At 40.5% G+C, this 17,731-nt stretch overlaps 2 protein-coding genes across 2 annotated transcripts; one reads left to right on the forward strand and one right to left on the reverse strand.

Moving 5' to 3' along the window:
* Window positions 1-1,733: 1,733 nt before the first annotated feature.
* On the reverse strand, window positions 1,734-3,965 carry LOC104777735 (shikimate O-hydroxycinnamoyltransferase-like). The gene is made up of 2 exons (XM_010502042.3): window positions 3,237-3,965; window positions 1,734-3,147 (listed from the first exon to the last, which is right to left on the reverse strand). Exons 1-2 carry the CDS (start codon window positions 3,642-3,644, stop codon window positions 2,260-2,262), a joined length of 1,296 nt encoding a protein of 431 aa, XP_010500344.1. The 5' UTR covers window positions 3,645-3,965; the 3' UTR covers window positions 1,734-2,259.
* Window positions 3,966-14,308: 10,343 nt separating this feature from the next.
* Window positions 14,309-16,775, forward strand: LOC147947706 (meiosis-specific protein ASY2-like). Its single transcript, XM_087507409.1, has 3 exons — window positions 14,309-15,152; window positions 15,233-15,984; window positions 16,059-16,775. Exons 1-3 carry the CDS (start codon window positions 14,309-14,311, stop codon window positions 16,773-16,775), a joined length of 2,313 nt encoding a protein of 770 aa, XP_087363535.1.
* The last annotated feature ends 956 nt before the right edge of the window (window positions 16,776-17,731 follow it).

A 17,731-nucleotide genomic window follows, 5' to 3' on the forward strand; every position in this document is an offset into this window, starting at 1 on the left:
CCAAACGTAATTTGAAAGAAAAAAAACTACAATTTATGTAATTCAATAATCAAAAGTGGTTTGGTTATGTTTAGCACTTGTGTCACTTGTAATTTGTGTCAAGGAGACTTAGTGTCACTTGTGTTATCTTTTGAACTGAAAAAATTAAACGTGAACAAGATTGCTTTTGTGAAACCCATATGGTGTGCAAACAAAGTCCAAGTGAATATTCAATGACTAGACTAATCTAACAAATATCCATCAAAGTTATAATTAACAAAATTTGAAAGAACGTCAAAATTAGTTTCAAATCTTTTTTTTCTTCATCATCAAAAAATCTCAACCCCTTGTTGGCATCCAATATTCATACACCACAAGTAACGTAGATTTGCATCATAAACAGGTAAGTGAAATTTTCGTGGAAGGTGGAAGAGATAGTAAACAACCGATAGGTCATGTAGAATGTCGTTTTTCTGTATTTGTCTACCTTCTAAATAATTAAGAATACACATTCTAAAATATATTAGAACATATCTAAACAATAAATACAGAATCGTAACCATAAATTAAGATCATTCAAAAAATATTCACTTTCCTTATTTAATTTATTTTCTTTCTATTTCTATGGTGTTCTAAGTTTTACAGATTATAAATGCTAAAAAGTCTACGATATATCTTCTACTTCTTTTAGTATACATGGTAAAACGTGGAAAATATATTTTGAATTGATGTAGAATGAAGAAAAATGTAGAATACATATTCTTAATTTTGTAGAACATACAAAATTCAAGTTCTGAAGTTTTTAGAACAAATTTTACGTCTAAACTTCGTAGAACATGTACAAACTGTAGAATGAATAATCTAAATTGTTTAGAACTTGAAAAAATCGTAGAAAGTCTTTTCTGAACAATTTAGACCAGAAATCATCAATTTACAAACTGATTTTTGACACCCAAAACATTTTTTTTTCAATTTTTTTTTACACAGTTGTATACTAATATGAGTTTTCTGTTTGTTTTTTGGTTTAAACTCCTAAAAACTTCACTATATCTATTAGTAGGAGTATTTTCATCACAATTGACAATCTAAAAAAAAAGTGTATATGGACAAAAGTTTGGAAAAACTTCCTTTATTTCTAATTTTCCCATAAATAAATTCTTTGGTTAAGGATTTAGAAAATGACTTTATTTAAAAATTTAAGGGTTAGGTTTGAAAAACTTTATTGATTTTTCTAAAACAAAACTATAACTATAAGTAGTAGAGATTTAAATTTATAAGTAAACAGATAAAAAATTTATTTTGTAAATGTAAAGTAAATATATATATATATGATTTTAAATTTATAAGTAAATGAATTTAACCTACATTTTTCCTATGACTAACTTTTTGTAGGAAGTTGGTAGAAAACATTTCTTCAATTGGTAGAATTTGGTAGGAAACATATATCGTAAAAAATTGGTAGGAAAACGTTTCTACGAGTTTTCTACTAAATATCTTCAGTATATTTTTCGTAGAAAATTAGAAAGAAATATTCCTACCAAATTCCATAAAATTTATGATTTTGGTTAATTGTTTGTTGATATTGTTTTACTGGATTAATTTGGATAATTGATGATTCAATGTTTTGGTATTTCCACTGTTTGTATTAATTGATGTTAGCTTGATAAAAAAATACAAGTTAATTATTATATATATAAAAAACGGTCGGATTGCTTCAAGAAGAAATAGAGTAAGAGACCGTTGGAAGAAATAAGAACTTGTAATACAAACTTTTATTAAACTGAAGCTTGCTATCTTCTTGTTTTACAACAACACACTTATATACAAGTCTTACGGTCATAACCATAAGTGACCGTTACCAATGATTGTGTCTTGGTCGAAACGTCACGACTCTTACATATACACCTCTTCACGTTTCTTCATACATACTTCTTCACTCAACAAACACATTAAATTATATAATTCTATAACATATACGACCAAACTCAATTATAAAACTAACAGGTCGCACCGATGCCAATATGAACATATGGGACATTGCTACTTCCTCCAACTCGCTCTGTCTGGATACAAATGGAAAGCACAACAATCTCGGAAAAAGTTTATAATCTCATCTTTTTTTTCTTTTGTTTTCCAAACATGGAGATACAAGGCGTTCTTGAATATCTTTTTCCTTGGGCCAAGGTAAACGCAAAGCAAGTAGTGACAACTTAACTCATCAACCACCATTGAAGAAGATAGAAGTAGGGGGAGCTATACTCATATGGCGGCTTATCTCTCTCATATGTCGTACAAAAACTTCTCAAACAGTTTCATGTGTTCAGATTGGAGGGCAATGGCCAAGGATAAGCTGCCATCATTTGTAGGACTTGGTAGCAAAAAAGACAAACCCTCGTATGCAATTGCACCAGGTCCCACAAATATGGGACGACCCCAACCAAAGTCTGCATCATACATGGGTAATCTGACCCAGCTTGTGATTCCCAAATTTGGGCATTTGTAGGTAGATGCACAGCGGACCAGTGCTGACAGATCAGGCTGCATCTCCAAGTAGTCAAGAGCAGACCTCAGATAGTTATCGTCCATGCGAACTATAACATCATGAATCTTCCCAGCAGCATACCATGTTGGCTTTGATAAAAGATCCCCTGCAAGTGTCAATGGTGTCGCACTGAATATCACATTGCCAAAGTAACCAGGGGGCAGCTGCGGGCAAAGTCTAGACCTTCCATCAATTGCAACGTACAGCTTGGTCTCTTGGTCGTCTGGAAGTCCGCGCGCTTTGCACACTGATCTCCACACGTGGCCAGCCAAGACCTCGTATGAGCTGTAGCTTACAGTGTTCCCATCCTGCTTGGACTTCCCCTTGAGAGCAAGAAGTAGGTCGCGTGATATTTTGAAAATGGAGACAGTGTTATCATCAGGGCCTGGTTTGGAGGACGGGATCCTTATACTAGGGGAAGGCTGATATTCAACATGATCAAAAGCAGGCTGAGGCGGGTCCCTAGCGCGGAGAAGAGTTCGATCAATGAAGGGTGGAATGGTAAGGTCAAGACCACGGGCCATATCAGACCATGCATTGATAAAATGGAGACCAGAGAAACCATCGGCCACGTGGTGTTGCATGCCAACCCCAAGGGAAGCTCCCCCACATTTAAAGAAGGTCACCTACTTTATCAAGGAACAACGGATCGGCTAAGCTAAATTAAAGAAAGACAAAGTTAGAAACCTAAAACACAAGGCATCAATTTTTTAACCTGCACGACGAGGAGCGGTAAAGTGTGGACGCCGACGGAGTAATCAACATCAGGAATAAGCTGGCGGAGAGTGAGGGAAGGAGCGAAGTCCCCAAGATCATCGATGACAGAGAGAGTATCGGCGACAACAAAGAGAACACCTGCGTCGTTGCAATCGATCTCGATACGACCATCATCGTCTTTCTTCAAGCGACCAGCCATCGGGTAAAAGGGGACGAGTGCCTTGGAAAGAGCGTCCTTGAGGACCTGAGGGTCAAAGAAATTGGAGGCGCCGGTGGGTCTGTAGAAGTAGACACTTGGGGTGTGGTACTTAGCGATGATGAGGTCAACGTGGGAGTTCCAAAGATTAGTGACTGGGGTCTCGGCGGCAGGCCGGACAATGGTGAAATCTCGGATGTTAATTTTCATAGTTAAGTTGGAATTGTTACAACTTACAAGATCAAGCGCAATTTTTTTTTATGCTTTGACTTTGATCCGAAAAATTGTGTGAGAAGGGAGGAGAGGAGAGGTAAATATAATAAGTGGGTGTGGTTAGCAAAAGACATAGAAACAAAAAAAAAAAAGAAATAGTATTGTAACTTGCGGCGGCTTCTTCTTCATTGGTCTATCTCATCACTCTGTCGTCATATTTTTGTTTCTATATTCTCGGCCATTATTGGTCAGCCTCCCAAACAAAACAAATTGTTTGTTTTAAAAAGAAAGTTTATTCAAATGGCTTGAAAGTCTTTAAAAAGTACTAAATTGGAGGTCTTATTAGATTTTTTTTAATGATGGTTTAACTACTAGTTTGCTTTGTCAAGAAAAATATATTTATAATTGTGCCATTAAAAAGAAAAACCACGTTAGCAAGTTTGTTAAACATTTACCGAAAATTTTGTGCTGGAAAGTTTCCATCTTATAATAAATTTGTCAGTCATGTGAGGACAAACTTATTTCGGCGACATAGTTGTATGATAGAGTTACAATCGTGAGTTAATTTTATTAATAGAGTTATGATATACAGCAGATTTTATTGACAGACTATTAGACTAAGTTTCAGTGATGACAGAAAAAAAATTAGATAGATTTAAACTTCGTCCCAGAAAAAAAAAAAAAAGATGATTTAAACTAAGTGATAGATTTTTATGGTGATAGATTTATTGTGGACAAGTAGAAATATTAGACAGATTTATTGCAATGGTGGTAGAGTTTGGTTTTTATGGCAGAACTACGAGGGATATAGACAAAATGTCCGATTTATTTTAGATGATATTAATATGAGAGAGTTATTTTTTAGTTATGGCAGATATTCGGATGCCCATAGATTTATTGGATGTCAACATATTTAATCGTTATTGTAATGGTAGACTTATGTCTCATTGTAATAGCAAAAGATCGGTAGAGTTATCATAATTGTTGTGATAGATTTATAAAATTATGACTGATTTTTTCTGTTACTGTTTTATGTCAAACGAGTACACTATTGAAAAAGTTGATTTTATACCCTTAAGAAAAAATAAGATTTTAGACAAATCCCAATGGACCAGAGGGAGATATATTTTGATCAAGGAGTCTCTATAAAATTTCTGTTGCAAAGAATTCAATGGCTTCAACCGAAGTCAGTCTCCATCCACAAATCTCCTTGGAAATTGACGCAAAGTCATCCCAATCTACTAAAACCCAGAAGAAAAGAAACATAACTAACGCTGCAACTTCAGAGGATTATGGCAGATTCATGTTAGGAGTTACATTGTTTGGTTAATGTTAAATGTAATATATGAGGATGAGACAAAGAATCATAAGAATGGTGTTGAAGAAGATCCCATGTTTTCACCTGATTTTCTATGTTTCTCAAAACACTCCTCTCGTAACAAAATCTCTTTATGACAAACTTGTAAACCGAAACGAAATTTCTTATATTGAACAGAATCTTTTCGGCTTCTTAACATAATCTTTTCGTAACAGAATCTCTTTAAAGACCAACTTGTTTTTTTCCAAGTTTTTCGGTCAATATAAGAAAAAGTGACCAATACAAATGATCAATACAATAAAAAACTAAAAAGGAGATCAGTTAAAAAGGAGATCAGTCAATCAAGTATTAATACAGCTCAATATTTTTGTCCAATAATAATTTTTTTCCATTCCACACAATTCCCTCGGTTTTCTGGGCTCAACCTAATTACAATGGTGTCCACGAAAATCAGTAAAAGAACTCAAATTAACCTGTGTATGCAATTGGCAACTGAGGAATGTGACGATTGACGAGCAACGCACACTCAACACCAGAGGAGTGAAGGCTACGAGTCTCTCATACTTGATGCTATGTTTTGGATTTGGCTGCCAATTTAAATATTAATATTCCTCTATATTTCTGTGTAGAAAATTCCAGTCTTTAGTTCTAAAACCTAAAGGATGAAGATGAAAAATTCCATCAGAGGAAGCTCTAATGGGATATTGTGTATAATCATATCCCACATGTTTAGGGAAATCATATCGTATATATATTAAATGCTAGCAAATATCATATCATTGTATTTATGTCTTAGGATTCTCATTCAGCTTATATAAGCTATGTAATCGTCTCTCTACAATACATCAGAATATTCACTCGATCCGGTCTTCCTCCTCTGTCCATTACATGGTATCAGAGCCTGAACACATTTTTAAACATATTTTTTTCTTCTTTTTCCCAATTGATTTTCTGTTCTCCGATGTCTGAAGAACAAATGACCCCGACCCGACCAAACTCGACCCCAGCTGTTACGGAGGTTCGCCGCACGATCTCTCCGTACGATCTGACAGCTGCTGACAACCCTGGTGTGGTGATTTCCCACCCCTTGCTCTTGGGTACGAACTACGACGAGTGGGCTTGTGGCATGAAGACAGCGTTGTTGTCTCGAAAGAAGTTTGGTTTCCTTGATGGTACCATTGCTCGACCGACTGAAGGATTGTCAGATCTCGAAGACTGGTGGACGATTCAGGCGCTCCTTGTGTCATGGATCAAGATGTCCATTGATCCAGTGTTACGTTCGAATATCTCTCACCGGGATGTTGCGAAAGATCTGTGAGATCATCTCAAGAAGCGGTTTTCTGTCATGAATGGTCCTAAGCTTCAACAAATCAAAGCAGAGTTGACATGTTGCAAACAGAGAGGTCTCGCCATTGAAGCATACTTTGGCAAGCTGAATCGCATTTGGGATAATATGGCTACCTATCGCCCTCTCCGTGTTTATAAGTGCGGTAAGTGTGAGTGCAACCTTGGAGAGGTTCAAGAGAAAGACCGTGAAGACGACAAGGTCCACCAATTCGTTTTTGGTCTTGATGATATCTCGTTTCGCATCGTCCAATCTAGTTTGATCTCTCGGGTTCCACTCCAACCGATGGAGGAGGTGTATAACATTGTCCGCCAAGAGGAAGACCTCGTGCGGAATGGCACTCTCAACCGTGATGATCAACAAGAAATTACGGCTTTTGCTGCTCAGACCAAACTGGGCTTTCGTCGGGATGACAAAGACAAAACTCTGTTTTGTAAACATTGCAACCGTCCTGGTCATGCTTCAGAGAGTTGCTATGGTGTGATTGGTTATCTTGAGTGGTGAGGTAACCGTCCTCGGTCTCGTACGTCTTCTGGTCGAGGTCGTGGTGTGTCTCCTTCTGGTGGTCAAGGATGTGGTCGTAGTGGTCTACCATATGCTAATGTTGTACATATCACTTCCACCCCACTCGTCCAAACTGAGAATCATGTGATTACTGATAAAGATAAGGATGCGGTGACCAGTCTCAGTGACACTCAATAGCGAACCCTCATGACTCTTCTCAACGGTGGTGCCAGTTCAAGTACTGAAAAACTCTCCAGTAAGTTTTCTTCTAATTCGTGGATACTCGACACAGGTGCCTCTCATCATCTTACTGTATATTTAAGTATTCTTACTAATATGAGGGACATGGAGCAACCTGTTTTGGTTATTTTAGCTGATGGTCGTGAACGTATATCTGTTAAAGAAGGCACAATCGTTTTGGGTGACAACTTAGTGTTGAAATCTGTTTTTTATGTTGCTGGTTTTCACTCTGATATGATATCACTTGGTCAACTGATGGATGAAAATGGTTGTGTGGTTCAACTAGCTGAAAAATTCCTTGTTATCTAGGACCGCGTTTCGAGGATGATGATTGGCACCGGGAAGCGTGATCCTGGTACGTTCCGTTTCTGCAGATTGGAATTAGCTGCATCGGTGTTACCTAGGGAGGAGAAGTTTTATGATTTGTGGCATTAGAGGATGGGTCATCCTTTTGCTAGGATAGTTGGTTCTCTTTCAAACCTTGATGTTTCTGTTGTTTCTGAACTTTCCAATGAGGCATGTGATGTTTGTCTCCGCGCTAAGCATACAAGATCTGTTTTTCCACTAAGCAGTAATAAAATAACTTCTATTTTTAAGTTGCTTCATATCGATCTTTGGGGTCCTTACAAAAAAACATCTCACTCTGGCACTCGTTATTTTCTTACCATAGTCGACGATTACTCTAGAAGTGTTTGGTTGTATCTGCAAGTTGACAAAACTGAGACTATTGCAAATTTCAAACATCTTCTCTCCATGGCTGAACGTCAGTTTCACAAACATGTACAATGGGTTCGTAGCGACAATGGTATTATACATGAAACCTCTTGTGTCGTGACACCACAGCAGAATGGTCGTATGGAACGGAATCACCACCACATCCTTAACGTTGCCCGAGCTCTTCGCTTCCAAGCTTCTCTTCCGATTGAGTTTTGGGGTGAGTGCGTCTTAACAGCCGCATACTTAATAAATCGAACTCCTAGTTCAGTTTTGAACGGTGTGACACCGTATGAACGCATTCACAATACGGCTCCTGATTATGGTCACTTACGAATTTTGGGTAGTCTCTGCTATGCTTATGCTCACACACACAAAGGTGATAAGTTTGCAGCAAGAAGTCGCAAGTGCGTTTTCGTCGGCTACCCATATGGAAAAAAGGCCTGGCGTTTGTATGATCTTCAGACAAATGGGTTTTTTACGTCTCGCGATGTGAAATTCTATGAGGATATTTATCCTTTCGCAGAGGTTACGGCAACATTATCGTCTCCTCGATTAGAAGAAGAAGGCGATGAATTGTGGGCTTCTATTCCACCGGGTCCATTACCTGTTGATGATATTGGGCTTACACCACAAGGCGCTCAACACAATTCAGGTCTATCTACTCCTTCTTCGTCGGTTTTATCTTCTCCACCACTTAACAACTCACCTCCAACCTCTGTTGCTCCCTCTGACATCAAGGATTCATCTCCGACCTCCCCCGACCTCGGCGACTCGTCTCCAGCGAGTTCTGATACGGATTCACCCTCTCCGGAACCGGCCGCAATCAATGAACCCGCATCTCCGACTCCTATACCTCTTCGTCTCAGTGAACGAACTCGCTCTCAGCCTGTGGCTTTGAATGATTACGTCACCGATTCTGCTCAAACACGTTTTTTACAACCGACGAAAGGTACATCTCTATATCTCATTCATCATTATGTTGGAAACAATCAATTTTCGGAAACACATCGGGCGTATTTGGTTGCGGTTATAGCGGATGTTGAACCTCACAGTTTTAAGCAAGTTGTTCAGAAACAAGTCTGGAGGAAAGAAATGGGTACAGAGGTCCAAGCTTTGGAGGAGAACGAGACTTGGACCATTGTTGACTTGCCTCCACGAAAATGAGCAATTGGTTCGAAGTGGGTATATAAAATAAGGCATCACGCCAATGGCACCATCGAGCGGTATAAGGCTAGGTTAGTTGCCCTTGGAAATAAGCAGACTGAAGGTATTGATTATGGAGATACGTTTGCCCCCGTTGCCAAAATGGAGACAGTTCATTTATTTCTCGAAGTTGCTGCTGGTTGCAACTAGATTGTTCACCAAATGGATGTGCACAACGCCTTCCTCCATGGTGATCTTGAAGAAGAGGTATATATGAAACCTCCACCCGGTTTTCATGTTGCAGATGAAAAGAAGGTTTGTAGATTGAGGAAATCCTTGTACGGTCTCAAACAAGCTCCTAGGTGTTGGTTTGAAAAACTAACCACTTCTCTTCGTGAATATGGTTTCGTTCAATCCTTATCTGACTACTCTTTGTATACGTTCGACAAAGGCGGCATCCAAATCAATATTCTCATATATGTCGATGACATGATTGTTGCAAGTAATTCATCAGGAGCGTTGCAACTTTTCAAAGATTATTTGGCAACCTGTTTTAAGATGAAAGATTTGGGACCACTTAAGTATTTTGTTGGGCATTGAAGTATCAAGGGGAAGCACTGGTTTTTATATAAGTCAGAGGAAGTATGCTCTTGAAATTGTTGCCGAAGCTGGTTTACTGGGCTCTAAACCCGCTGATTTTCCGCTTGAACAGAATCATAAATTGGCTCTTTCCAAGTCACCATTGCTTTCACAACCTGCACAATATCGGCGACTCATTGGACGGTTGATCTACCTTGCTGCAACTCGACCTGATTTGGTGTTTTCTGTTCATATCCTATCTCAGTTTATGCAACACCCTCGCGAGGATCATTGGCAAGCAGCTCTCCGCGTGGTCAAGTATCTCAAAGGTACGGTTGGTCAAGGGATTCTGTTAAAGGCACGAACAAACTTTCAGGTCACAGGATGGTGTGATTCAGACTATTCTAGTTGCCCTCTCACTCGTTGCTTTGTAACAGGTTATTTCGTTCAACTAGGAGCTTTACCCGTTTCCTGGAAAACAAAAAAGCAGGACACGGTTAGTATTTCCTCCGCTGAAGCAGAGTATCGTGCCATGGTACATCTCACTAAAGAGTTACTCTGGGTGAAACGTGTTCTAACGGATCTTGGCATTGCACACCCTCAACCTATGCGAGTTTTATGTGATAGTCAATCGGCTATCTACATCGCTACAAATCCTGTGTTCCATGACCGCACAAAGCACATCGAAAATGACTGCCATTTTGTCCGGGAAAAGATCCAGTTAGGTGTTATTATTCCAGTTCATGTTGATACTCATCACCAACTTGCAGATATCTTCACCAAACCGCTAGGTGGCCCACAATTTGAAACTTTCCGTTGCAAGCTGGGCATTCGCAACCTCCATGCTCCAGCTTGAGGGGGGTAATGGGATATTGTGTATAATCATATCCCACATGTTTAGGGAAATCATATTGTATATATATTAAATGCTAGCAGATATCATATCATTGTATTTATGTCTTAGGATTCTCATTCAGCGTATATAAGCTATGTAATCGTCTCTCTGCAATTCATCAGAATAATCACTCGATCTGGACTTCCTCCTCTGTCCATTTCAGCTCCCAAAAAATCCTGCGACAATCCGATTAGTAGCTCTATGGTCCCAAAATCATTCAGAATAACAAGTATATATGTGGACACTTAACTGTAAACTATTATAGTTGGGTTAACTTGCAAGCCTAAAAAAAAAAGCTTGTGGAAGCTGATGCACTTAAAATGGAGATCATCTCAAACCCAAAGGTACTAGATTTCCAATCACGTCGGTGCAACATATCTTAGGTATTGCAATTTTTGCATAATTTGTCTCAAATCCTAGCAGGAAGTTGATGGAGTCAAAGTTCTTCAACTGAATACTGCAGCTGGTGCTGCGATAAGGGTATGCATTACGCTCTATAATTAACTTAACTAACAGAATTTCCAATAAACATAACTGTTATTTTCTTTATTATTTACCCGTTTTTAAGCAGTTTTTTGATAAAGCAATCGGTGTGAATGTACTTCAGTCACGATTCTTGCCAGTGAAGGCAATTTCAAACCTGCTTCTTGTTCATAAACTGAAAGCAAAGCACAAATTTGTGATGATGATGATATGGAAGTCATATAGAGCAGAGGTCCTAGAGGATTATGATCGATAAAATAACTAAGGAAGCAGAGTGTTGCTCCACGAAGATGGTGAAATGAAGATATGCATTGAGAAATTATAAATTGATAAAGATTGATAAAGAAAGCTTACAATACTTGAGATAGAATTAAAGCTGACACGTATTAAAAAAAACCGGCCTTAGTTCGCCCTACTTATATCCTCTTTGGCACAACCACCGAGGAAGCTTCCCCCGGCGGCGCCGAGACCGATCAGCGTCGATGGGCTCTGGTTCTGTAACCTTCGTTCTCTCCTCTATCTGCACATCTCTCTTAAGGCCCTTGTTCTCTTCACCGGAAGCTCTTTGAAATCTCAGATCTCAACTCCGACAATGCGTAAGCTTCAACTCTTTCCCCTCTTCCCCCCACCTCCGTCTACCTCTCTTGGCGATATTGCTTCTCTGACCTTGCAGCCGCCTCCACAACCCCTTGACCGCCTCGGTAACTTTGATTTCTATCCTTTGATCTGGCACATCCCGCAATCAACTACGACATCTCTCCGCTCCTCGGATCTACATCCACTCTCCAAGTATTTTACTTGGCTGCAGATGGGCGGGAGCTCTGTTTTGATGTCGGAGCCATGGAAGATCTTGACGGAGATTTCAACAACCTCGGCGTTCTCTATTTCCCCGATGTTACCTCCCTGGCCCAGGTTTGATCTCCACTCATATCTCAACTACATGGTAGATAGTTTACCTTGGTTAAACTATGTCACACCCCTGAACTGGTTCCTAATCCGACCTGATTTCGTTAACGTTATATCAAGTTCAAACCTGTTAGCATCGGTGTTGTCTGTTTGGTCAAGTCGAGTAATCCACGGTAACAGAACACTGGATCCTTTTAGGTTGTTTGATAATCTCTTGTGTCGAGACCAGTATGTATACGGGTTTGGTCTGAACTCTACTCCTTCCTACCCTAAGAAATTTTTGTTTAGTTTAATGGTTTCTTTAGTCCGAAGACTGCTTTTGAACCTCGAATCAACATTGTTGCTAGAATGGCATAGGAGTCTTATGAATACCTTGTTAGTTGGATACCCTAGGGATGATCCCACTTATGGAGGCAGCTTGGTGAAGCCTGGCATTATGATCCCACCTCCATGGAGTGGGGATTACCGGTTCTTCACCATTGTCCTACCTATACCTTGCTAAATCTCAAAGATCTTTAAACCGCAGTCTAACTACTTTTTAAAGTCCCTGCATATAACCTTAAAGATTAGTGGCATTATGACCCTCACTCCAAGGAGTAGTGGTTACCACAACCCTTTAAAGGCCTACTCTTTCAACCTTGGATCAACAACTACCTTTGTAGTAACCGGTCATCAGAGCCACAACATCCATGCTCGACCCTTTGGCAACGTTGCTTTGTCATTCACATCTCCGCCCAGTCTTCGAAGATTCAAGATAGTGGCTTTATACTCCTTTGACTTGTTTATGGAGTCTGCATCGGTTTGCCTTGACCTTACAAGTTCCATGTTGCTACCTAGCATGTGGCTCATAGCTTTCAAGCTCTTCACATGGATTGCTATTATCTATCATTGTACTTTTACTGCTTTATGTCTGTTGTATCCCAAACAATCTTTGCCCTGTATGTTACTTTCATTTTAATGGAATGATAACATATCTTTGATAAAAAAAAAAGCTGACACGTATTATTGAATTGAAAAATTATAATTAAATAAATATTTGGATCCCGTCACATAAAAAAAAACATTGATAACTTTACCAAATAAGAAGGAAGAAAACGGAGACAATGGAATTTTACCCCTTTATTAAATGTATTTTATTAAAATTTTACCAATTACTCTAAAATTTATATATACATATCTTTAAGAATTTCCAATATACATTAAAAAAAACTGCAAAAGTTGACATAGAAATTATATTTTGTCAAGATTAATTTCATTTCTCAATCATTTTTCTATTTAAATAAGAATAAAAATAAATTTAACTTTAAGTATATCACGCAGTATAGTGCACGTTTTTTCTAAAAAAACAAAACTATAAAAACATGTTTTACCAAAATCACCCATGAATTATAACTTAAAAAAGAGAAATATCCTTCAATAGCACAAATCTAATCTAAGTTTTTATTCCAACTTAGCACACCTTTTCAAATATTCCAATAATAGCATTTTTATTATTATTTTACATAATTATATTAAATAAATAAAATTAGTCATGCTTGTGCAATCTTATTTTCAACATATTCGTCATCTTCTTCGTCTAAACAACATGGAGGCTGCGAAATTAAAAAGACCAGCACAAGAACAAATTTTCTGAACCGGAATCATGAAATTGAGATTGCTCGGACAACCACATCATCGATTATATAACAGAGCATTCCCAATTTCACCATCACTGTAGAAACTAGGTTTCCACAATGAATTTGTTAGAGGAGGGAAACAAATTCAATAGAGTTATATCTCTAGAAAACAGATCTAAGCCTTTGAATTAAAGTAAAGAGATAGAACTCAAAGGAATTAGGGTTTATTGCCAAGAACAAAGGGAGAACTCGATTATTGTATTTGATTTCCGATGCCTTACAATGGAGAAGTCTCTCCTTCTTTATACATGTTCTAAAATTACAATATATATTCACTTTCCTTATCGGACGAAGTGAGATATGGAAAACTGCCTCATTGCTTCATTCGGCCGCCGTGCCGAAGTGGAAGTCGGCTCCTTCTTCTTCAAGGCGACACTTTGGCCGAACTGACTTCTTGTTGACCTAATCGAGCCCTTAACCGGTTTCCCGGTTAACTAATCAATTAGTATTTCTGGTTTAGCTCGGTATGTCGGGGGTGCTGAATCCCGCACCAACAATTAGTCCCCCCCAGTTCCGAATATTCGAGATTCAATTCGAATGTTTCGAACTATGGGAAGAGAATATCCGATCTAATCCATAAAAACTTAATTGATTTTACCCGGATTCTCGCGTCATCTCGCCGCGAATTGTTCGGACGACACGTGTCGTTTACATCACATCAGTTAGCCCGGAATTCGAAGAGTCGCATAGGTCATAATTGCTCTGCGTAGGGTTTCCACCCGCTCGACTCTATAAATACGCCTCCCCTTTCGTCATTTCTCATTTTCTGTCAACAACGAAAGGTAATCTGCTCCGATCTCTCTCCTATTTATTTTGTTAGTTCCGATTTTCTTCCGCACTCTCCGAACTCAGAATATGGCAAGCACATCAGAACCCATCTCTTCGCCAGAAGTCGAGGGCGAACAGCTAATTCGTCGATCTTCCAGGCGGCAAACTCTCGACCCAGAGCGTACCACGCAGATCGGTGAGTCGAGTAGAACGGCTTCCGAAGTCCCACCACGCCTTGTTCGCTGTTCTGCAGAAACTTCATCTTCACAAGTATTGCCGTTGCCATCAGTTCGTCCTGAAGAGGAAAGCACCAAACTGACTCAAGGCGTACTGTCACAAGAGGAAGATCGGTTTGTTCCCTTAGGACTCTTGATCGAGGATATCGATCCCTTATTTGACCATAAAGGACAAATTGGTGGCGAAAAGAGTTTGAGTTCGTCCAAAACCGTGAACGACATGCTGAACTCATGTGGTTTATTCAACAGCGAAGTCACAATTCTGATTCCTCGAGAGGACCAACGCCCTTGGAACCCTCCGGAAGGGTATATATGTCTATACGAATGTTACTTTACCGAATGTCGCCTCTTATTCCCAATCCCTGCGTTGATATCGCTCTACGCCCAAAGACGCAGGATAACGATCTGCCAATTCGTCCCCAGAGCTATTTGTAACTTTATGGCTGCCCTCACTATAGCAGCCGAAGTCGGGGTCAATATTGGAGTTCAATGTTTCCAACAGCTATCCAATTTTAAGTTATCAAAGAGTTTACACCGCTGGGAAGTGAATATGAGGCCGGCGCACAATTTCCTTGTCGGTAAAAGAGTGAGCAAATTCCAGAAGTGGATGAACCGCTACTTCTATGTCCGCGTCGATCAGTACTCACTCGCTAACCCCTTGGGTTTCCATCGGAGAGTGTGGAATGAAAATCCTGGTAGACTTTATATTTTCAGCACGTTTTAATTGACTTCGGCACCTCTAACCAGTTTTAACTTTTTGGTGTCATGTTTCCAGATCGTCCATTCTGCGCGACGCGGCTAGCTCCAAACTACCATCCCGTCAGAGACGCTCTATTAACCGGAAACAATCGTCAGTGGGAGTTCATCACCCGTATCCGTGTTGAAACAGCGATGGGCAAACCTAGGACGACGTTCCCAAGTTTTGCTAGGTCACTAGGACGAACTGCGGAACCTACCGGGACACGTGTCCTTGAATCGGACAATCTCCAAATAGTTCGCCGTGAAACTCAGGCTGCCATTGAAGCTGACATCGACCCATCTCAAGGTCGAACTGAAGTCGATCCCATCCCAGACCAGACCGACGTTGACCCTACTCAGGCTTCTGGAGAAAACGTCAACACAGTCGAGGTCGTGGAAGAAGATATTCTCCCTTTGACCTTAGAGAATGCCAATCTTTCGACCGAAGAACAGGATGTCCCGCAACTTGAAGCTGGATCCAAAAAAAGGAAGAAGAAAAAGAAGCAAACCGGAAAAAACCCAGTCGCTGAGCCACAGCCGGTAGTGAACCGCAAACGCTCGGCGGAAGAAGCCGGACTGGAATCTGCCGATCGATTTCGCCTGGAAAGGAGAAATGATAAAACAGATCGCTTCTCCTATCATTACTTCGGCGACTATCCTCTGGTGACCAATCGTGAAGCCTCAGGCGAACTCTTCCGAACCTTGAAGACCTCCAGTCGAATCCTTCCGTCGGCCGATGATCTTGAACTTAAACAGGCGTTCCTTGATGTCGCCGAGTGCCACCTAATGGTATGCCCTATCATTTTGTTTAATTTGCTTGAAATTTCAACGGGTGAACTGACATACGTTCTTCGGGTTTACAGACTGCCGCCAAGATGAACACGCTGACTCAATTATACGATAGGCGTGCCAAATCCAGTAAGAAATCTGGATTGGAGCTCGAAAAGGTGAAAGAATGCGCAGAGCGAATCCGGATTGCCAGCGACGCCAAGGATGCGAGGATCAAAGAGCTCGAGGCGCTTGTTGCCGAAAAAGATGGTATCATTGCCAGCTCCGAGCTGAGGATTAATGAACTGAACTCCCGAGCGCTTACTCTCGAGGAAGAGAAGAACGAACTGCAGGAATCATGCGACGGGTTAAGGGTTCAGCTCAACTTTGAAGTCAAGAGACTTCGGCGGGATCGTTGGGAGAAGGTGGAGCGAACAACAATGAAAGCGCAGACTCGACTGGATAAGGTCAAGGCCTATATACTCGAACAGGAGAAAGTTCGTCCCCTGGAGGATCTGCTAAACCAAGCTTCCGGGATACAGGAAACTGTACAATATCTGGTCAAAAATGGGGCCATCATTCCGGCGGAACGAATCAAGGAGATTGACGAGAAAAAGGCCGAAGCCGAGGAGACTGTCAAGGCGATCGATGTCCTTGATCTGAATGAAAAAGATCTCAACATGTCCCCGGATCAACTTGGCTATGGATTTCCCCCCCCCCCCGGAACGACGGCTCCAGACTCCGTCCAACATCCGCACGGTTCCAATGCCGATAGCTTTCAGGCCGATTTGACCGGTGCTTATGATACTTAGCTGTATTTTCGTTTCCTTCTCTTCTTTTTCTTTTGTTGTTAATCCTACGGGTTTGAGTACCCTTGTAAAACATTGCCGACTTGTTCGGTCCATTTTCTCTTTTAATTACCGAAATTTTTATTTTATCCTAAAAGGAAAAACTGATAAATTTGCATTCTTACCATTTTGCACGGAAAGTTGCCATTTTTTAAAAAGGGGATTTTCCTCCCAATACTCGTATAAATCTATCCGGCGCTGCCTACGGATTAAACATCCCAAGAAGAACTCTCAATCAAGACAATGTCAAGCTCGGTTAGCAGCGTGGAATCCCCACTAGTTGGTAACGATGTGCTGACGTTCTCGAATGCCGAAGCTATCGAAAGAGGGATGGCGTACTTCCCGAACATCCGAACTCCCTGGATGTTGATGTTCCACGTCAAACCGGAAGAAAGGCGCGAACTGGAAGAATTTCTTCATGAGGTGGAAGATCGCCATACGGAATATCGCGATCGTCTTGCCGCATCGGAACGAGTACAGCGAGATCTGCTACTCAAACTCGAGATGCTGGAATCTCACCCAAAGGATTGGATTAAGAATGGGTTCGACAAGATAGCTGCTTTGCCGCCATGTCTTGTTGCGTACTGCGACGAATGCCGAAGGGAATCAGATCGGAGACCGACGCATACGGACCCTGTCTTGATTGGTGACTTCATTCCCGGCAACGTTAAGCCGTTCTACATTAACCGGCGTGCAACCGGTGCCTAGCTTGCCGAGGCCGACTCCTTTTTCCGTCAGGTAGCCACTACCCTCTTTTCCTTTTTGCTTTCCTTATGAACGATCGAAATTTGTCTTCTTCGTACTAACCCGTTGTTGATTTTGCGTTTGCAGATTGAGGGTACGCACCAAGAACTGACTCAGGATCTTCAGTACTTTCATATGAAGAAAGGCAGGATCGATCGACGGCTGAGGACTCTGGA

The sequence above is a fragment of the Camelina sativa genome, chromosome 3 (assembly GCF_030686135.1).
Source record: "Camelina sativa cultivar CO46 ecotype springtype chromosome 3, ASM3068613v1".
In the NCBI taxonomy this organism is placed as follows: domain Eukaryota; kingdom Viridiplantae; phylum Streptophyta; class Magnoliopsida; order Brassicales; family Brassicaceae; genus Camelina; species Camelina sativa.